General features: G+C 45.6%; 1 protein-coding gene and 1 long non-coding RNA gene across 4 annotated transcripts in view; one reads left to right on the forward strand and one right to left on the reverse strand.

The window, feature by feature from the left end:
- The window catches only part of PITPNC1 (phosphatidylinositol transfer protein cytoplasmic 1), a 225,825-nt gene that overhangs the window by 125,931 nt on the left and 77,784 nt on the right, over positions 1 to 22,110 (forward strand). For all 3 annotated transcript variants that reach the window (XM_028522101.2, XM_036033468.1, XM_028522100.2), the window contains one exon: positions 17,904 to 17,975. In XM_028522101.2, coding sequence (XP_028377902.1) covers positions 17,904 to 17,975 — 72 coding nt within the window. The remainder of the gene's footprint in view (positions 1 to 17,903; positions 17,976 to 22,110) is intronic.
- Positions 211 to 19,396, reverse strand: LOC118502162. Its single transcript, XR_004904857.1, has 3 exons — positions 19,166 to 19,396; positions 18,890 to 18,892; positions 211 to 224 (listed from the first exon to the last, which is right to left on the reverse strand). It is a non-coding gene; the product is annotated as an uncharacterized LOC118502162 (long non-coding RNA).

Raw genomic sequence — 22,110 nt, forward strand, 5'->3', positions numbered from 1 at the left:
CATTTCCCCAGCGGCCAACAGTTCAAACGGTCAGAACAAGAAAAGGGTTAACTGAGCTGCGATGGAATTGCATTTTCAGTCCCAATCACAGCAGCCAAGGAAGGAGAGATGGAGAGGGAGAATGGAGAGAAAGGATTCCCCTTGCCCTTGGCATGAGCAGCATGCCCTATATATAGCAGGTGCTCAGTAAATAGTTATTGAATGAATGAATTCATTCATTCATTCTCAGTGAACTTGTGAATTCACACCTGAGTGAACAGCTATGGGACTGAATGAATGAAGGAATGCATGAACCAAAGACAGACAGTCCAAACAGACACAGGAGAAGTACCACTAGCTGGAGTCCATGGGCCTGAGTGTCCCTTGGCTCTGCCACTGGCAGAAATTCTTACGCAAGTGACTCCAACCTGCCAGTTCTTCCCTTCATACAGGTCTGTGACCATGTTTTTGTCTGTCCTTTGCAGAATTAAAAAATAGAAATAATATTCAAAGTTTTTCATAAAATAATTTATTCCACGTAAAGCTTCCTTTACGTGGAATAAATTACATCCCTTATTCTTGGACATTAAAGTGTCTTTTTTAAAAATGAAATTATAGGAATATATATAACATTCCCTCCTGCCCAATGCCCATAACTAAAAAAAAAGGGCCATTGTATGGCAAAATATACATTTTGGAGGTCAGGGAACCACTGCTCTGGAACAAGCCGCTTAGCTTCTCTGCACCTAAGTTTCTTCCGTCTCTAAGGTGGAAGGTGGGGATAACCCCTCTTTCATGCTGCTGTTAGTCGAAGGATGCAGTGATGTAACACAGGGGTCAGAAGACTTTCTGTAAAGAATCATCTGGTAAATATTTTCTGCGTTGTGGCCTAGACAGTCTCCGTCACTGTGAAAGCGGCCATAGACAATATGTGAGGATATTGGCATGATCATATTTGCCCAGGCAGCAGGCCAGATTTGGCCCCAAGGCTATAGTGTGTCAGCCCCTGATATGTATAGGACACTATTAGCACATCTGTACATAACAGGCAATTAAATGCTCCCCACCAATGCTACTCCCAGTTTCATTGCTCCTAGTAACCATACTATCTTCGAGGAGAAGACTTGAGGGTCTTTTGAACCTTGCCCCTTTTAACAGCCGTGCACATTACTTCCCATCAAGCCTCCACTTCCTCATCTGTAAGTGCAGAAAATGTACTAACTTCTCTCATAAGGGTGATGTGAAGAGTATATGTTTTTGTTTTATTATTAATTATGCAATGCTAGAAGCTGCCACCATTAGAATGGAACTTCTATGTGAGTGAGTGTCTTGGTGACCATCAGCACAGACTGGGCTCTAGTTATTACACTGGACAGTATTGATTGTCTAGGTTATTATTTGATTTTATTGATATCTCATGTTATCCCACTTTGAGCTTCTCCGAAGTCCTGTGCACAGACTTTTCGTTTGGAATGTAGGCAGAACACGCTCGTCCCTGTAACTACTCAAAGGCAGTTATTTGCCTGGTAAGCCTTAGAATTAGGTCACCTTGACTTGACCCAAAAGAATCCAAAGAAAGTCCCTTTCTAGCTCCTATGGCCCCAGGCATTCCTTGTCTTGTGGCAGCATGACTCCAAACACTGCTTCTGTCTTCATATGTCTCTTCTCTGCATATCTAAAAAAATATGTTTATTGACCAATTTGGGGGAGAGAGAAAGAGACTGATTTGTTGTTCCACTTATTCGTGCATTCATTGGTTGCTTCCTGTATGTGTCCTGACCAAGGACCAAACCCTCAACCTTGGCATATAGGGATGACACTGTAACCAACTGAGCTACCCGGCCAGGGCTTCCCTTGTATCTATCTTTTCACACAGCACCCTCCTCACTGTGTCTCTCTCCTTGTAAGGGCACCAGTCACATTGGATTAAGGACCCACCCTACTCCAGTATGACCTCATCTTTACTAACTGCATCTGTAGTGACCATAATTCCAAATCAGATCACATTCTGAAGAACTCAGGTTAGGAATTCAACATATAAGGGGTGTGCAATTCAACCCATCATACCGGCTTTCAGGTTTAGGTTAACATTCACTTATTAAGCACAAACAATGTGTAAAACACTGTGCTAGAAGGTATCACTGAGCAATAACCTCTGCCTTTGGGGGGAGTTACAATCTGGATATAGCAGTCTGATGACATTCCAGTCAAAGCCAGAGAGTCATCAGCAAGTCTTGGAATTTTCTGAAGGCAAGATAGGACAGGCTGTCCCTCAGCCCAGGGTATAGGCTGGCACCAGACCTGCTCACTGAGCTGGATGAACTCAGAGAGGGGCTGACAGCAGAGGCTCACCCCAAAAGGTGGAATGAATGGCACTGAAGCCTTAGCCATATAAGCGATTGTAATGTGAAAGGAAGAGTCCTGGTCTCTAGATTGGCGTCTTCAGCTTCAGGGACAGGACACAGCCATCTTACCTAGGTCAGACGAGGTGATCATGCAGTGCTGGGATGATAAAGTTGCCGGCTTTAGCAAGTAAAAAGGCCTACTGCAAGCAACTAGTTTTTACTATAAGTATGTCCCAAATACTACATGGGATATACTTATACTAAAAGATGCTCATCTCGTATTTTATCTGGCAGTCCCTTGGGAGTAGGTGTGGCGGTGGGGCAGAACTGGTCTCAGAGACCAAAGTTCCAAAATCAGGTTGTAAGAACAGGGCACACTGGTAGGCCAAGGGACCAGGATGTGAGAGAATTGTGTGACTTTGGAAACTGCCCTGCAGTTGACATGCCATGTTAACACCAAGCCAATCCAATGACCAGTCAGAACCACTTAAGTGCTTCCTGCCTTAGTTGGGATTGGCTCAGGAAGTGAAATGGATTGAAGGCAGGCAGAGCTGGAGAAAATAAAATGAGAGCAGATGACTGCATGACTGTCAGTATTTCAGGGAAAGCCTGTACTAAGGGTTGAAATGCAAATAAAAGGGTTGTGAAAAAGAGAAATTCTGCCTCAGAGAAATATGAGATTTCTTGGAGAAGGTGGGATTTGAGCTGCACTTTTGGAATAGTAGAACTCCCACCTTACAGACACCTGCTATGTCTCAGTCTGCTCGGGGTATATAACAAAAGACCACAAACTGGGTGGCTTAAACAAGAGACATGTATTTCTCACAGTCCTGGAGGCTGGAAGCTCCAGATCAAGTTGTTAGCTGATTTGGCTTTTGCTGAGGGCCCCCTTCCTGGTCTGCCTTCTTGCTTTGTCCTCACTCAGCAGAGAGAGGGGGGAAAAGCAAGCATTCTGGTCTCTTCTTATAAGGGCACTAATCCCATTATGATGGCCCCACCCTCATGATCTCATCTAAACCTAATTACCTCCTGTAGGCCCATCTCCAAATGCCATCATATTGGGGTTTGGGCCTCAACATGAACTTGGGAGCGGGCACACAGTTCTTACTTAGCATGCTCACTCCATTCCCAATGGCTAAGTGATATCACGCAGGTCCTGGCTGCCTAGATACACAGAGGCCAGGTCAGTGCGACTTTGCATGTCAGGTCAAGGGCGGATTTCATTCTCCATAGGGAAGCAACATTGTTCCTGTCTAATCCACTTTTATTTTCCATCCCAAATATAGGACAGCTTTGCTTTCTGTCTCCCAGTGAGTGGGGGAATCTGGGCTTTTCTGTCTCTGGCTGCAGGTGCACTCCTTCCCATCCACTCGGACTTGACTGTGTTCTCATGCCCTCTGCCCATCGCAGCAGACCAGATGGAAGAGCCCACTCTTCTCTCTGACCACAGGGTCTGCTCCTGGGATTTATGACACATGCTTTCAATTGTTTTCATCTTTTTCTCTGTTTTAAGTGCTTTTTCACTGGGCTGTTTATCCCCTGATTTCTTAATCCTGAATATTTCTGCTCGACGTCATTCCAAGCTTCATATTTCACAACTGTGCCCCAGAGCAAAACCTCCCCGATACCAAACCCCCAATTCAGGCCCCCAAGCCCACCCCTCCCTCCTGGAAGCCAGATAGTTGTCTCTTTTCATAGGATTAGTCCTGAGCAATATTTGTTCCTAGAGTCCCCTAGGTCTTGTATCTGGCTGTCCAGCCTATTACTAAGACCTCCTGCTGACTTCATCTGTGACAAAGTCCAGCCAAGGGACCTTTTTATTTAGGATCATTTAGGGCCTCAACATTATCACAGTTATAAAGACATCAAAGCTTTTTCAGCACCGTGAGTGACTGTGTGTGTTGAGGATTATGTGGAAATTCTACTTGACCGGGAAATGGAAAAAATATCTTTAGCTTGGTTATGGGAAAAAGCTTAATTATACAATAAACAAAGAGCAACACAATGACAGTTTTCCAGAGGACAGACCATCCGACCAGTTCTTCAGAACCGGCAGGTCCTTCTGAAGTTTGTCAAGTCACAAAGGAAGGTGCCCGGGGAGGCTGGCTGCCTTCCAAAGTCGCTGATTTTGTTTGTGTAGGGCTAAAAAAGGAAGCACTGGAGTATGAACATAGCTCAGCAGCATCAATTCAGCCTCGGTAATGATGAAAGGAGGAAAAAAGGATTTTCTTCCCATTTGTGTGGATCTGACAACCTAAGCTATAGTAAGTCGATAGGAGTGACCCAGAATGTACAGTTGCTATATATATATTTTGCTGTTCTGACCACCCCACTCCCCCAAAACGTCTTTTGTTAAGACTCTGCAGAAGAGGCGATGACAAACGGGAAGCACCGTTCTGTTAGAACAGCTGGCTGGCTGTTCCCTTGGGAGTAGAGGTGGTCGCAGGCTGCCCAGTGTTGCCCAACATTTTAATTATTTAGTTGAAAGAGGTACCAAAGTAAATTGTAACAGACCAGGGAGAAGGAAATGACCCTTGAATGAGAACTTCAAACAGTATTGAGCCGTTCAGCGTTGGTTTAGTTGAACCTGGAGGAATCAAGGCTGCTCACAGCTGGGAATGGGTCATCAACGAGCCAGGATGAACTCGAGTTGTCTTCCCAGGAGCTGCAATTGATTGAGGCATTTTTCTGAAAGCAGCTAACTGTCCTGGGTAGGAATTCACTTGCAGTCTTGGCCTCAGCAGCTTCCCTGATAATCAGAGAGAGCTGAGGGGTGCTGGTGCCCATTCCTCTCAAGCCCTCTCTTCCCGCTTAAGCTCCCCCCTCCTCCGCCTTCCACTGAGTCCCTGCCAAGGGTTATTACAAAACTAGGAAATTACAAAGCTAGGAAACAGGAACAAGTCCAGGGATGATAGATTATTATACCAGAACTCCAGGATTAGTCTGGTCTGGAAGGAAATTAGAGGTCAATCCGGCCATCTCAACTCCTATGTGAGCTAAGAGAATGGAGGTCCCTGTGTGTTTCTTCTTTGGGATCATGAAACCAGGGGTTGCAATGGGGGTTAGATGAGCAGGAAGTAACATTGGTCTCCACATGACAATTAACTCTCAATATCCAGTGCAGTACATAATTTTATGGGGCAAAGCACAGTATTCCTTCTTGGAAATGGGGACATATGAGCTGGGACAAGTTAGGGACCAAGGTCAAAGAAAGTCCTCCAGTTGGAGGTGCGAGGTCCTCCCGTTGGAACCTCGGAGCAAAGCAGCCATTCGGCCAGAAGAGGACCTTCCCAGAGAAGGTGGTTGAAGTCAGAGGAGCCATGGACCATGGCTCCTAAATAGAACCAGAATGATCAAGTTCAGAATGATCAAGTCTTCAGGGTTCAAGAGAATTTAGATGGAAACTTTCTAGAACCATTTATAACAATCATAAAGGTGGTGTGTAGCCCATTAAGTAAGGGAAACACTGCGTCACACCGTTAAACACATTTTGGTGTTGCAGGGCTTCTCAGAGCCCTTACCGTTCTAACCTACGTTGTGAATCCACAAAAGGGAGCTATAGTGTGGAACACTGCCCACCCTTTTCTGCCCAAATGTTTGAGTGAAAAATAAGGGTGTGCGTTATACATGAATAGTACTAGTTCCGTATCTATATAAATGTTTTTAATTCTTTCATTTATGCTTATGCATTGAAAGTGTAACTCTACAAAGCAATAATGATATCCATATGCAAAATAATACCCTGGAATACGATAATTGGTTTTGTTTCTAAATATAAGTAAATAAACAATTCAATTTTTAAAACTAAAACAAAAGGTTTTTTTTTCTCCCCTGAAAGTTTGGGCCAAAAACATGGGGGCGCATTATACACAGGAACGCATGATACACAGCAAAATATGGTATTTGCCCCCACGACCTTGGGTTTCTTAAAGCCGGTCTTCTGAAACTCAGGAGTACCAGAAGTTTCTCTCAGGGTCAGAGCCACGATGTGCTCAGTAAATAGGCCAGTGGATTAATTCTGTTTTGGTTAATGTTATTTCTTTTCTCTTAAATTTCAGTGGGTTAATATGTTGCCTGAAGATTACTATTACTCCAATACCAGTTTTTTTCTTAAGAACTCCCAACAGCAATGAAAAAATGTTTTAAAGAATCACATGACACAGAACCTCTAAGTTCCCTTTTAAGTTTAGCTGATTCTGTTAGACCACAAAGCAAAGACCCCAGTGTATCAGAATGACTGTGAACTCCTGCATTCCTGTTTACTTCAATTTAGAAAGTGAACTGGTTGCACGGGTGAACCACTTGTCTGCCCGCTCATTCGCAGATGCACTCTGGGCCTTGCGCAGGATGGGAACTTGTCTCCACATCTTACCAGCCTCGCTAGCCCATCAGTACCCCGTGAAGCAGGAACCTCGCAGCATCCAGTCAGTGTTGTGTGTCTGGTTGATCCCTCGCTGTCCCCGACTCTACCTAGTACTTCGGAGAAAATGAATTCAGCCACTTGGAGTGAGGGAGAGAACAGAAGATGAAATATGTTTCTCTGTTCTGACCTAGCATTTTTTAATTGTTTGTATTTTTTTAAACATCACTCAGAATGACTTTATAGAGGGCCATCATCAGAGAAAAAATATTTGTTTAAAGGAATTTTCGATGGAACATTTCACTAGGGAATTCTTCTTTGTTTTCTCTTTTCCACTTGTGGTCCTGAAACTTGGATTTCTTTTCCACTATGTAGTAATTTCTATGGAGTGTGTTCATTTCAAGTCAGCGAGGTCAGAATAGTACAACCGGGACAGTTTTGTGGGGCAGATTCTGTAAAAACAAAATGAAATGCATATAACATGGTTATACTAACACAATCAGTTTTAGTGATTAAATTAAGTCATTGCAGACTTGCCCCAGCTCTTTTGACCTTTCTAATCACTGATGTCCTCTGAACTACATGGTAGTATATATTTAAGTGAGGACTTAGCCCAGTTGGTTAAGAGGAAGAGTCTTACAGGTTTTAGCTGAATCTGAAGGTTTCCTACCTGGCCATATGCCAGCCTATATTTGGGAAGTCCTCCAATTCATTCCCATCTCTGTTATTTTCATGTACTTCTTTTTCATTTGATGTGGTCTGCCTGTCTCTTTAAATTCTTGCCCTGCTTCTATTGTGTATAGCTATCAGTCTGCCTCTATTGTGTGTAGCTATCAGTATTCACCAGCATCTTCTGCTTATTTCTGCCTTGACAGGTCCAGTCCTAGATTATGAGCCCGAATTTACTTTCCCTGCCTGGTTTTCATAGAAGCGTATGCAGCAAACCATGTCCCCATTGAGAAAACATACTTTCATTCATGTCTTTGCTCCCACTCCCTCCTGGCCTTGCTTCTCCATGAGTCGCTGTTACTCAGCATGCTAGTGGACAGGAAGAGGCTCCATCAATGAATGAACTAATGAATGCACAGAAGCCTCCGTGTAGGGCGCCAGCTGATGAGAAGCGGAGGAGAGGCTGCCGTTCATTTCCTCGCTGTGGGCTGCAGTACAAGCAGCTGTTTTCCTGCTCTGTTTGCATGCTCTGCCTTCCTCTCATCCTCCCCCACTTCTCTTTCAGGTCCTGCTGCTCTGGGATACATTTTTCTTCCTGTGCAGCCTATATTTGGGAAGTCATTCTCTGGTTCATCCTCATCTCTCTAGGATTTACTAATAATTCCCTTTCTTCTTTGCTTTCAAATGCTCACACCTTTTAAAAAAAATCTCCACTTGGGTTCTTTTTCTCACTTTTCTGGAACTGTTCTTTACCATTTTATTCTAACTACCACCCACTGTTGTCACTATTACCACCCACATCTGTGTGTAAAGTCACGTGTGGCCCTTGGAACCCAGAACAGCAAAGGAAGCCCACATAGCTCCTTTTATTTCCTTTGCACCTTTCCGTGCAGGCTGACCAAGGCTCTGAGTAACGGGGGCAGCCGGACAGACGGCTTCTTGAAACTGGTGTGTGTCTGTAAGGTCTTCCATGCACAGAAGAGAAGCTTATCTCTATTACCTTCTAGTTATGGGGCGAATTTTCTTTCAAAATGGAAGAATAAACATTTCCTGGTGCAGAATAAAGGAAATTGAAAGATGTTTTAATATCTAGGTATCTACCAGGTGCCTCTGTGTATATGGACTCACCACCCCCAGTCTCTTGTTTTACAAACAGCACAGCCTCTGGTTTGTAGACAATAATCAATCCTAAACCCCAGGCCAACCTCACTAGCCCCGCGGAGCATCCTGGATGTAAAGCGCTTGTTGGTGAGATGTGGAACATTTGCAAATCCTGTTTTATTAATGATCCCATCTCAAGCTGAAATTCCCTGTATGGCCTTAGACTATCTTTGATATGATAAGAAAGAATATAGTACCAGAGAATCGATGTCTTCAAGGGAGTTCCATTAAGAAAAGGTCAAGTCTATAAAGAGCTTTAATGTTCATTGATAGCCAGGAACACCTGTTGTCTGAAGCCAGCACAAGATGGCCAGGGAGGGACGCATTGAGTTCAGATGAAAGCTAAAAGGAAATGGCCTGTGAAAGCATATAGATACATGACCTACCCCAAGCCAGCTTCTAAACTCTTCCATTTAACTTTCTTCATGCCAGGCCTCCACCTGAAGTTTGCTCTCAGACATGGAAGGATTGCAGCTGGTGACCAGGAATGAGGCATTGAGTTATTGGGCTCAGCCTTGGCTTTTAGACTTTCCTTTTCTTGGTCCCGGAGGTTCCTTGTCCATGCCTCACTGCATAACACCATGTCCTGCGTAACACTCTATTTGGAGAATAGACTCTGATGTCCCTTAAAAGTAGCTTGAACTACCGAACTGTATCAGCTCTCAGGTCCTGCCCTCTGCTCAAATTCCATGAATGAAGCAGTGATTCCCAAACTTCTGGATTTATATCTCCTCCATGGACTTATCAGTGCTCTTTATAATATGCTCTTCCTTGTGTTAAGGTGGACCAAAATTAAGAGAATATTTGGAACATCTTGTGACAATAGACTTACTTTGGGATGTCATCGATGTTTCTCACATCAATGTTTTGACTCTTTCTTGCTCCCTCTCTTCCTCTCTCTCTGAAATCAGTAAGCATGTCCTTGGGGGAAGATTTTTAAAAAATACTTTGAATAGTGCCTGATGATAGTAAGCACAATATCAACACTGTTGTCATTGTGACCTCAGTGTTAGGTCATGTCTGTCCGGCCCTCACTGGACATGGAGAATGCTGGCTGTGTTTGCCTTGCATCATTTTGACCCAGAGCTACTCTTAAAACTTCCTGGGGTTAAGAAACACCTGGGCAGTATGTGAGGAACCTGGAACCCTCAGCAAATCAGCAGGAGAGGGGCCTGGAGTCTGTTTTTAACAAGCCCCCAGATGAGGCATCATTGTAAAAGTTTTAGAAATACACTGTTAGAGAATGCATGGTTTTATTTTACTGTGTTAGCTGCTACAGGGCAGGATAGATTCCTGTTAGCTTACCAGGTTAGTTTCACCATGCACTGCGTGCTGCAGGAGTGTAGTGTGGTGTTAATGATGATCTGCAAAATGAATGGTGATTCTTCCAGAAGTTTTGCCACTGTGTGTTTCTGACATGCAGAACACTTAGAGAGCCTCAGACTCACCTCCCATGGCCCACTCTCCCTCTGCAGCTTGTGGGTAGGCCACCAGGGCCTCCGGCACCACCCAGAAACTGACTGTGAAATTCCCAGTCTGTTTGCCCCTTTCTCTTTAAGACTTGCTGCATTTAGTTTGGTTCTAAGTGTTTCTTATTACCATGGCAACCCTAATCAATCACTGAACTAAAAATAGCTCTTTCATGTTTCCGAAGCATGTCTGTAGTGAATTGAAAATTCAGATCTGCCCTGTAGTCTGCATATGACGCTTCCGTTTCCCGACACTGAACCTGAGCGTGCTCATGTCTGGAAGTGGTTCTTCTTGCAGGTACTTGGCTCATCCTTCCTGGCCTTCTTCCACTGCAGATTCTCTCATGTCTTCCAAAAGATACAAGTACAAGCATTCACATGTTCAACAACCATTGCTTTTCTGTGCTTGCAGTTTTAGGTGCTACAGGTTGTGCAGGTACTCAGTGGTCACTTTGTAGGAAGAGGTCATGCCAGTGGATGCCCCTGGATATGGACGGCAAATTAAAGAAACACAGATCCTAGCAACTAAGGAAGCTGGTCATGGCAGGGAGCAGATGGCAGCACTACTAGCAAGACTTTTCTGGGTTGGGAGGATCTGAGCAAGAAAATCAAAGGGGATATCACAAGAGACCTTTTTTTGCCTTATTTCCCTAATTGCTCCTCCATGACACCATTACTATTTTTAGGAGTTTGAGGGCAAAACAAACCCTGGATGTAATAAAGTGAACGTTTGTTGTGATTCTTCTAGCCAAGCTGCTCTTACAGTCAAGAGAAAGAGAAAGAAAGGTTTTTCTTGAGAAAAAAGATTTCAAATCCAACGTGGGCCCAGGGGAGGCAAGAGCGCTAGGGAGGTGCTGAAATGACTCACTGTGTCCCCCCTGGCTGTAGGGGAGGAGGGCCCCTCACAGCCTCTGCCCTGCTCCATCCATCCACCATGCTGCTCTGGAGTCCCCACCCCAACCCTGGGCCTGTGAGTAGGGTCATCTCGTGGGACTCTGCCGCTCCCAAAATCTGTAGGTTTTTTGGTGCTATTTCTTAATTCCTTTGAGTCTCAGTTTGTGTAATGAGGCTCCATGAGCCAGCCAGCATAAAGACTTTAGATCTAGGAAAAAAGAAAGTACATGGAGATCCCAGTAGTATTCTTGTTTTCCTGCATGGAGCTGGCAGGGAGTCTGGGAAAGCTGAGAAGTAGTGCAGGGAGAGAGCTGCCGTGCACGAAAAGGAGCTGCCAACCCTCCAGGAAAAGGAAGGAGGACAGTGAGGGGATGGCCCCAGAAGGTATAATGACGTCCTCAACAACAAAACAGGTCAGAAGTCTCAGAGCGAGGCTGAAGGAGCCCAAGCGGGCTCTGTGTCTTGGCCACCATTCATGTCTCAGGAAGGACCACGCAGGCGTCTTCCTTTATCACCGCTCCAGCAAGCCCCCAACCTCCCGGTGCATCCTCACACTTAGACAGCAGGCGCCCCGCACCCCCACAATCCTGTTTTCTCCCCGGTAGCCTGTGGGATTTCCTGGGAAAGGGGTACAGTGGGATGAGCCAACATACCCCAGTGACTGTTCCGCCAACACCACCCGGTCTTGGCCATTCATTTTATCATGTGATCCTCACCCCACAGCTCTGAGGTTGGTGTCGTCTCCCCTTTGCAGATGAGAAAACTGAAGCTCGGTGGCTTAAAAATTTGCCCCACATCACAGTTTGTGAAAAAGGAAGCTGGAATTTGAATTAAAGTTTATTTCACTCCAAAACCTTTTTCTACTGAACTACCACTCTCCTCCCTGTGGGCCAGCCAGACGCTGCTGCACCCGGACAGCAGCTAACGGCAAGCTTAGTGGTATTGGTTACTAGTAAATGTCATCCCCGGCAGCGAACAGTGGCCATCGGTAAAGCAGATGACATCAAAGGTAGAACTCTTAAATTGAAAAGAATGCAAATTCCCCATTTCCCTCAAAATGTTCCAACCTCGGAGTGAGTAATTACTTCACTCAGATGAGCCAGATGGGAGATTTGGAAAGGAAGCAGTGGTTGGATTCTGGAGGTTGGGTTTTTTTTTTTTTTTTTTTTTTTTTTTTTTTAAGATTTTATTTATTTATTTTTAGGGAGGGAAGGAAGGGGGGGAGAGAGAGAGAGAGAGAAACAGAGAGAGAGACAGGAATGTACCCTGGCTGGGAATCGAACCTGGGACACTTTGGTTCCCAGCCCACGCTCAATCCACTGAGCTACGCCAGCCAGGGCTTGAGGTTGGGTATTATATTAGTTTTCTATTGCTGTGTAGCAAACTTCTCACAAGTTTAGTGACTTCGTACATCACAAATTTATCATCTCACATTCCGAGTGGGGCCCAGGCGAGGTGGGTCTTTGGCTCAGAATCTCACCAGACTGAAAGCAAGGTGTCAGCCATGGCTCCTGGCTCATCTGAGGTTCAGGGTCCTCATCCAAGTATGCTGGTTGCTGGCAAGGCCCAGTTCCTTGTGGAGCGGGACAGAAGTCCGGTTTTCTAGTTGACTGGCCTCCGTGGGTCACTGGCAGCTCCTAGAGTCCTCCCTCAGCATCTAGCCACGAGGCCCTCCTGAAACATGGCCACTTACTTCTTTAAAGCCAGCAAAGGAGTCTCTCCTTCTTCTGAAAACAAGCCTTATAGGACACAACATAATCTGATCAGTCGGGTAATCTAATCAATGAGCTACTACCCTGTGTTCACAGGTCTTATCCACACTGCAGGGGAGGGATTGTAGAGGATGTGTAGACTGGGTATCAGGGTCCCATCTCGGAATTCCATCTGCCATGAGTATTTGAGTCCTGCCTTCCTGTTGCCTTTGTGTTGTCGTGGGCCAGATGGGACTTTCAGCTCTCACCGTGCCTAGAGAGCGTGAGTCTTCCAGGTCCCTTAGACGCCATCCAGTTTCAGCCAACGGGCGATACTCCTGATGTCTCTCTTCTTTCACTGTGTCCCAGTTTGATTATGTTGGGTTTCCCAACTTTTTTCCTTTCCCACACTCCTGACAGTTCCCTCAGCACAGCGGCATCCCCTCTACCCATAGAAATGTGTCCAAATCTTTAGGGAATAATGCGTATTTTGATGAAGTCCAGGGTTGTAAGGTAGGGTGTTCCTTTCTCCCCCTGCATATCTGAGAATGACGAGGTAGGGGCTAGATTCCTAGCTGGAGCAAAGCTCTTAAGTCACGGGTAGCAGATTCCAGCAACAGATTATCATCTGTTTGTTCAGCCAGACACGTAGACAATTGTGATAATGGAAAAAGAACGCTGTGACAAAGGTACGAACAACATTGCCTGCACTGGGGGGACAATCATTCTGAAGTGGTATTTGAGGTGGTCTGCAGTAAGATTTAGGAAGGAAGTTTCAGGCTGAGAGAACTATGGACAAAAAAAACCCAAAAACACACACACAAAAAACAAATATGTAGCCCCAAGTGTCCCAGGGAGTGGGAAGTGGTCTTCTGTGTCTGGCCCGTGGGATAAGTACAGGGCAGAGCCTCAGAGAGCAGTAGGGTCAGCTATGGGAGATTCCTTGTTTCCCCTGTAAGGAGGGAAGCTGAGCCAGGAGGACTTGGAGGTTTTTTGGACGTGATGGCTGAGTGTAGTGGGACTGTTACGCCCTCAAAATTCATGCCCACAGAACCTCCGAATGCGACCTTATGTGGCAGTAGGATCTTTGCAGATGTAATTAGTTAAGGACCACGAGGTGTGAGATGAAATCACACTAGACTTAGGATGGGCAAAAATCCAATAACTGGTGACTGTTTCTGTGCCTTCTTTTCTTATAGTCACCAGTGACTGGATTTTTGCCCATCTATAAGAAAAGAAGGCACCAAAACAGAGAGAGAAGGTGGTGGTGTGGAGACAGAGGGAGCAATTAGAGTTGTGCAGCCATAAACCAAGGAACATGGGGACCACTAAAAGCTGCACGAGGTGGCTCTAGCACCTTCAGGGGAGCATAACATTGCCAACACCTTGATTTCAGACTCACAGCTTCAAGAACTGTGAGAAGATAAATCTGCGTTGTTTTAAGCCACCAGGTTCATGGTAATCTTGTTATAACAGCCCTAGGAAACTCATACAGTGCAGGAGAACATTCAAGTTCAGTATGGACCTTTCAGGTTTGGTGTTGCCTTGTTGGGGATGGCCTGTGGGCAGCTGGACTTGTGATAAGAGCAGTTGGGGTTAGAGATAATCAATCTGGAGGTCGTCCATAAAAAAGTGGTCATGAAGTAGGGCTGGGTGAAAAAAATTAGTCATGGAAACTCAGGAGCTGATAAGATCACCACGGGACAGAATTTGGAGCAAGGAAATAGGGTGCAGGGCAGAAGCTAAGGGACCACCTCCTTTGAAGGGCTGGAGGAAGGAAGAGAAAGCTGAGAAGCACCTGCTCTTCAGGAAGGAGGAATTGCTCTGTGGCATCGAACAGCGTAGAGACTTGTACAGGGCGTACAGGATGGAAGAGCAATGCTGGTTTGAAACTCCTTTCATAATCATTTCTATTCTGGATTGCTGTGGCTGAGAGAGGTGGGAGGGGAACGCAGAGGCAGCAAGCATCGACTGCTCTTAATAGAGTTCGATTAGGAAGACAGAGACATGGATTGATTGTAGATACAGAAAGAAACGTAACTGAGGGAACTTGAGGCCTATTTGGGTTGGGTTTTTTTTTTCTCCCTTTTGTTTTGTTTTGAGAATGTGAGACTTTCATTTTTAGGCAGGAAGGAAGCAAAATGCAAGTAATGAAATAAGTTTCCAGAGAAGAGACACATTTTTTTTTTTTACCACGTGCACCCATTATGTGCCGGCACTGTGCTGGGGTTTAGCTGAATGCTCCATTGAACTTCTCAACACTACTACAGAGTAGAGAAGGATTGTCCCCGTTCCATAAATGGGGAAACCGAGGCTTAGAATGGTAAAGCCATTTGCCCAAGTCAACACCCTCAGATTGAGCCCAGATCTGCTGACTCCTGTATCTCAGTTCTTCTCATTATACTGTTGTCCGTTGGGATAAAGAAGGCACTGTCTTTCTCTGATTCACAAAGAATAGGAAGTAGTATAAAAAATAGGCAGAAGATTTGAAATGCAGGAGAGGGAAGTTGTAGGTGTTTCTATCTCATAGTCCAAGTCTTCATTAAATTGTGAATCAGAATTATCAGCTGTGGGGGAGGAAGAGTGAGACAAGCATGGGGTCTTAGGAAGAGAAAGGCTTTAGAAGAAATTCAGTGGTGAGATAACTAATCTTCATGAGGATTAGTGGGCCTGAATATTTTTTTTTCTTGAGAGAGAGAGAAATATCTATCTGCTATTCCACCTATTTATGCATTCATTGGTTGCTTCTTATATGTGCCCAACCGGGCCTTGAACCTGTGACCTTCGCATATTGGGACAATGCTCTGGCCAACTGGGCGACCCAGTCAGAGCCAGTGGGCCTGGTTTTTCAGGGTGCTGCCTGCGTGAGGAAGCAGACATTTATCTCAACATGGACATCCCACTGGAAAGATTGTAGTGACAGCTCTGAAAGTTCCCTGAGCCATAGACACATCTGACTTTTAACTTGAGACACGTATACACTCCAGGGCTCCAAGAAAAAGCCCTCACAGCTCCCGAGGGAATCATCAGTCACAAACCACTGCTGTAGGAGAAAACTGCTGACCAGCCTGCAGTGGGCCCATCTGATCCGGGTCCTCCCGCTGCCTTGCCCACCAGGTGCACTCACAGCCTCTGGCAGGGTTGCCACTTTGGTAGGAAAATAACTGAAGTCCTTGACTTGAAAATAACACCTGCTAATTTGCATGAGAGTTTTGCATCTCATATTTGGGTTCAGTACCCAAATGCTGAGATTAATTTTTTGACCTTAGGTAAGTGGTTTAGTGGTTCAACCAATAAAAACTCTTTGCGGGGTTCCACTCTGATGCACCCACACCCAGCTCCCCACACTGGGCAGTTCTGTTCTCTCATCAGCTGGGACCGTACGCACACTGGGTTGACTCATAAAAATTGTGTGTCAAAAAGGACAAATCTGTTTACCTGAAGGCTTGTTGTTTTTAAAAGGGTCTCGGATGGGTGCATCTGCCCTAGTTTGCAGTTCGATGGAGAGCTCTGCTGGGGGACTCTGAGCCATCCTGGGTCCTCCAGGGTCTAGATTCACAAGGAGCAGCCCCTCTTTGGAACTCCCTGGGACTGGGCGTGAGGGCGGCAGTTACAGAATAAGAGGTTGGAGAGGAGACAGCAAAGAAGGTGTCACTCAATAACCACAGGGCCACATTCTCCATAAGGGCAATTACTGGGATTGACTGTTCCCGTGTCTCCTTAGTCACAGTTCAGCTTGCTTGCTTCACTCAAATTAAGCCAGTTGAATGCTGAATCACACAGGCGTGTGATATGAGAAGTTTCAATGGCACGTCCAAGGCCCCTGCCGTACGGTACAGGTGGCCTCGGCTGGGCTGAAAGGGAATCACCAGCACATGGTGAGGGTGGGCACTGCGGACTTCAGGATTTCAGATAATGCATTCTCTCGGTTGACTCCCTATGTGTGAAGTAGCAAGGTGGATTTCCCACTGGAGTGAGCATCAGCAGTCCTCGAAGGGCTAGTCAAATGCAGATGCCTGAGCCCCATCTCCAGAGTTTCTCATTCAGTGGGTCTGGGGCCAGGCCCGAGAATTTGCACTTCTAACAAGTTCCATACTGTTGCTGCTCAAGGCGCAGAGAGACCCCACTTTGAGAACCACTGGGGGCGGACACTGGGACCCGGCCACCACACTTTCAATCCTGACTCTACTATTTACTGGCTATGTGACTGCGAGCCATTTTTGTGACCTCTCTGTGCCTCCATTTCCTTATTTTTAGAGCAGGGTAATAATAACAGTACCCAGTTCATGGCATGGTTACAAGGAATAAATGAATGAGAACCTGCAAGCAGTGGGGCCAGTGCCCGGCATAGAATACGTGCTCTTGGGACTGAGCATGTATCAGCCCAACTTGCATTTCTCCAGCACCTGCAGCTCCCAGTGGAGTTGCCTGGGTCATTTTACCCAATAGTCTTCAACCCCATTTCTGCTGGCCAAGGAAGTTAATGCTCAGCTTAGTGCTAGCAGCAGGGACATTACATCAACATTCATGAAAATCTGCTTTTTAAGCTACCTTAACACTTAAAATCCACTGAATCCATAGAATGTAACTCAGTGAGACTGGGAAACTGGGGCGGCATGCATTTGGGTTTCTCTTCCCTGTGCCGGCAAGAAGAGGGGCTGCTTTTACTGCAAGCTCAGCTGTAGCCTCCCAGTGAATGCTGACTGTGTGCCCAGCACCACGTGCTCTATGCGCATGATTTTATTTAAGACCCACGGTGTCCCTACAGGTAATAATTAGTATCCCTGTTTTAATACTGCTGAGGTTCGCAAAAGTTAAACAGCTTGTCCAAACTCACATAGCTATCGTGTGATAGACCCAAAACTAAAAGCCAGGTGTGTCTGACTTCAGTAACATATATGACCCTAAGGTTCCACTATCCCTCCTGCCTAGCTTTATATGAATATTTATTAAAGGGTAAGGCCGGGGCCCCTGGTTCCAGCAGTGGTAGCTGCTCCCCAGAGGAAAGCACCCGGAGCTGGAATTGCCTCTGATCAGGAGTTTGCTTTTCTCCAGTCTTCAGGATGACTCAGAACATAATCCTTTTGGAAATGTTCTCTTCAGTGACTTGCCTTCCATTGCTTGGTTATTCTCTCTGGCCTGACATAGATGCAATTGTGTTCATGTTGCCCAAGGCGGCTCTTGTCTGAATTCAGATATTGACCTAGTATCTTAGCATTTCTGATCGCAGACAGTGTTCCTGGCCAAGTGGTCAAGAGAGCATCCAGAGGCTATGTTGAAGATGTGAAGAGAGAAAAAATAGTATGCTAATGAAACCTTACTCTTTTTTCCTCAGTGTTCCTTTCTGCCGAAATTTTCCATTCATATAGAAACCAAGTATGAGGACAACAAAGGAAGCAACGACAGAGTAAGTAGCCCCCACCCCACCCCCATTCCATGCTGTGCTCTTGCGTCTTGGGCTCTGAGAGCCACAGTACTTTTCAAGCCCTCGTGTGTCCAGGGCCAGCAGCAGGATCTGTGCCTGGGACATGAGAGAGGTTTGGGCCTTTGGATCTGAGGGCCAGTGCCCCGGGATTTCTTTCTGGAATACTTTGTTGTCCAGCTTTTGTTCTCACATTTATGTGCAGAAATTTCTGTGACTTGGCGTAATTTTAACCAGCTACTGAGAGGACTCCCAGATTTGGTTTGTGATCTTTGGATTAATCGCACATCTTCTCAATGACTGTTAACATTTACTTACAAAAATGAATAGTCAAATATATGCGTGCATCCATTTTCCGGACTGTGCCTTTGTGCACACGCGTACACAGGTACACACGTATCCCACCTTCAGATCAATGTACTCCTCCTGCAAAATATTCACCTTGTGGGGCTTTCTCAAACTTCCTAAATTTCAGCCAGGTACTTTGTTTATTAGTATTGCCTATAACCCGTCTCCTGACCTGGCTTTTACCTCAGCTTCTTTCTGTCAGAGCAGTGATCCCCTTCTCCTTGGGAGTTAGTGTTTTGACCCATCAAGAGCCTCACCCTGAGGCTGGGCTGGGGGTTCCATCAGAACACACTGAGGGAAGAGCCTGGATCTCGGAGCCAGAAGGCTGCCACTGTTAATTCCTCCCTCCCGTATGTGTTTTGCATTTGTGGAGAATGATGAAGATTGTGACTGTGTCAAAATGAGCAAGAGAGAGCTTCCTAACAAAGGGACCCCTTTGGTGCCTTCTCTGAGCCAAGGGAAGGCAAAAAAAAGGATGCAGGGGGTTGTGGAGGAGCCTAAATGCCATGCAGCAAGATCTAAGGACTCATCTACATCGTCACCCAGAACACCTTCTTTCACACGAAAACAGTCACTGAGAAACCTGCCAGAAGGGACAGCTTTAGCTAGACCTACTCTGTAACTCTTTTGCTGACATATTCTAGAAGCATCTTCTAGAACATACCTGGGGCAGGAGCAATTTTTTCTGGAAGGTCTGGATAACCTTCAGGACACAGATAGTCCCATTCACGGTGGAGTCAGCCTGGACAGAGCTTAAGTGGTTCCCAAGGGGTATCACCCAAGAACTACATTTCACAGGAGCTTGGTGAGGGAGGACACGCCTTCACTCATTCAGTGTTCAGCAAGGCGATATCAAAGACTTTCTATTTATATGTCACTCTATGAATTGTGCCAATGGTATTTTAATATAGACTCATTTGTCAAACTTAAGGAACTCATAGTTTAGCTGGGGGAGAACCTACATATTAAATGTCTTAAAAACATAAGCTTTAGCCCTGGCTGGTGTGGCTCAGTGGATTGAGCACCAGCCCAGGAAGCAAAGGGTCACTGGTTCAATTCCCAGTCAGGGCACTTGCCTGGGTTGCAGGCCAGGTCCCCAGTAGGGGGTGTGCAAAAAAGCAACCACACATTCATGTTTCTCTCTCTTTCTCCCTTCTTCTCTGTCTAAAAATAAATAAATAAATAATTCTTAAAGCATAAGCTTGATAATGGGATTCCCTTCCTTTGATGTGAATAGTCACCATTGGTTGATCCTCAGAATGGCAAGAGCTTGAGGAGCTGCATTCAGTAATGACCCATCTGTTTACAGGGACTGATTTGGCCTGTACTAGTACTGGCCTGTACTGATCTGGACGGGTCTAGTCACTTCAGCTTTGAGGACTAAGTTAGGAAACCTAGAGTTTATCAGGAGTCAGCCAACTACTTTTTCTGTAAATACAGTCTTATTGCAACCCAACCACACTCACTCTTATGTATAATCTCCCTGATTTTCATGCTACATCAGCAGAGCTTGTCTGTTTCAACAAAGCTCATATGGTCCACAGAGCCCAAAATATTCATCACCTTGCCCTTTACAGAAAATAAACATGTTTATTGACCCCTCGTTAGACTCAAATCAGAACGATGCTCACCAGATCTCAAAATTTGACGTTCACCAATCTTTCCACCAGCTGTCCCAGCTGAATGCCTTCTCCAGAGTTCCTGGAGCTTTCCAGAGGAAAGAACTGTTGGGAACTGACCTGCCTGGTTTCAGAAGCTGTAATCCCCTGTGGCTAAGGCTGAGCAAAGGACCTTGGGGCCATAATCCATTTAGGAGACAAAGTTTATCTTCCCTGTAGGGGCACCACCTCCACCCCCTTTCTCTTCACCCTGCTTGGCCCTGGGCAGATAACTGGTTAGTCAATGATGGGTAAATTTCCTCAAGGGAGGCATGACCTAAGACAGGCATGGTCATGTAGGAGCTGTCAGGGAAGGACTTGGGGGACTATAGAAAAGGGTGATGGACCCTCACCCCTCAGCTTTGACATAGCCTGAGTCCTCATTCTGTCTACAAGAAGTCTCCTAATCCCTTGGCTGCCTTACTTCCCCTGTCTGACTTAAACCTGAAACAATGCCTTAAGCCTGAAACAATGCTGGAGGTGGGTACAGCCCTGTGCTGGAAAGGGTGGGTTCCCTAGGGCAATCAGGCCTAAGAAAGAATGCATAAAATCCTATGAAATCTACTTTGCTAATACCCTCAATTTAAATGATAAGGGACCAAGCAGGAAGTGAGTTTGTTCCCCAAAGTTTTATGACCCTTTAACTATCTGACCCTGACTCAGAATAAACCCTCAGAGTTCTTTGAATGTTATCTATTGTTTAATCATTTGTGCCTGACAATGATTGATGAGCTTTATATATATACCCTGTATTCCTGTGCAAATTGAACCTAATAAAAGCTTGTCAAGACAAGGGTCAAGGCACCCTCCCCTTGAGAGAATGGCCGTGCTGTCCCTCTTCCTCCACAGGACTCGGTAGTCTGTGTAAATTTGTCTCATATCTCATCCACAACGCCTCGGACCCCAGGAGCTGGGATCCGCGTCAAAGAACAATGTAGCTGGCAAGGGAACTTCTCCCAGTAGTTCAGGATCCCCCGTGGTCAGCATCCCCTGGCGGTTAGTGACCTCCAGGGAAAAGTTTAGGACTGTCTCCTTGTCCGCAGCCTGAAATCAAAAGGGGTTTGGTGGTCAATTTCATCAAAGCCTTACTGCCTAAAATAGTGTTACACAGTGTTTGACTTGAACCCTTATAAAATAAGGGCTTTTTTTTCTGATTGGAAAATTAACACATGGTTATTAAAACTTGAAAAATCCCCCCCTCATCCCCCAAAAAAGGCACGGGGGGAAAGAAACACAAAAACCAGTACTAATTCCATAATTTAGAGATGGCTGCTATTAGCATTAGGTTCATGTTTCAGATTATTGATAAATTTATTTTTTAACCAGCTCTCCTAAACTGAACCGTATACTATGCTATGTTGAATATGTCATGAAGTGTCCTTCCCAGTACGATTTTTAATGGCGTTTCATACTTACATTCCTTCAAGTAACTGCAGTCACTGGATATGGAGTGAGCTTGACCATTGTAATGACCATCAGACAGAGGGTGATACGGATCGGATATGTCTGCATTGCTTTGCCTGGCACAATGTTAATTTTTTTAACATCTGTTAGTCTTTCCAAACAAATGTCCATGCTTTCTCTTTTTCTCTAACTCTCTATCCTCATGGATAATTAAGAACTGCTCCCTTCGTGGAGGCGTGAGGGGGTCATGTGGCCTCACCGTGATCCCTACAGGTTGAGAGAAACAGCATAATCATCTGGGTTGTCCTCTTCTCAGTTCAAATAGCAAAAAAAGTTCACATAATTATCATTTCTTATCTTGTATCCCTTCTCTGCCGGTGCTAAATTCTTTCCACTGCTCTCCTAGGAATTTAGCTTTGTTACTGCTCTCCTGGGAATTTGCAGTACCAGGTCACCCTCCGTAGAGCCGTAGGCCGGCCCGCAGGAGAAGCACTAGGCCATGGGCAACACAGTATGCGTGCGTCCACTGTGAGAAGCGCCAGCCATTGTACCCTGCGTCCTCTCCTCCCCGACTCGCTGATTCGGAGGCTGCCCCTGGGCCAGCTCCTTATCTCTCTGTCACGGCACCCAGCTTGCCCAAGTCCACGTCCCGCCATCTTGTCACACTTAAGAGGTCCTAGGTGTGCTTTTGCCCAAGTTCCCATTTCATC

The sequence above is a fragment of the Phyllostomus discolor genome, chromosome 8 (assembly GCF_004126475.2).
Source record: "Phyllostomus discolor isolate MPI-MPIP mPhyDis1 chromosome 8, mPhyDis1.pri.v3, whole genome shotgun sequence".
NCBI classification, from domain to species: domain Eukaryota; kingdom Metazoa; phylum Chordata; class Mammalia; order Chiroptera; family Phyllostomidae; genus Phyllostomus; species Phyllostomus discolor.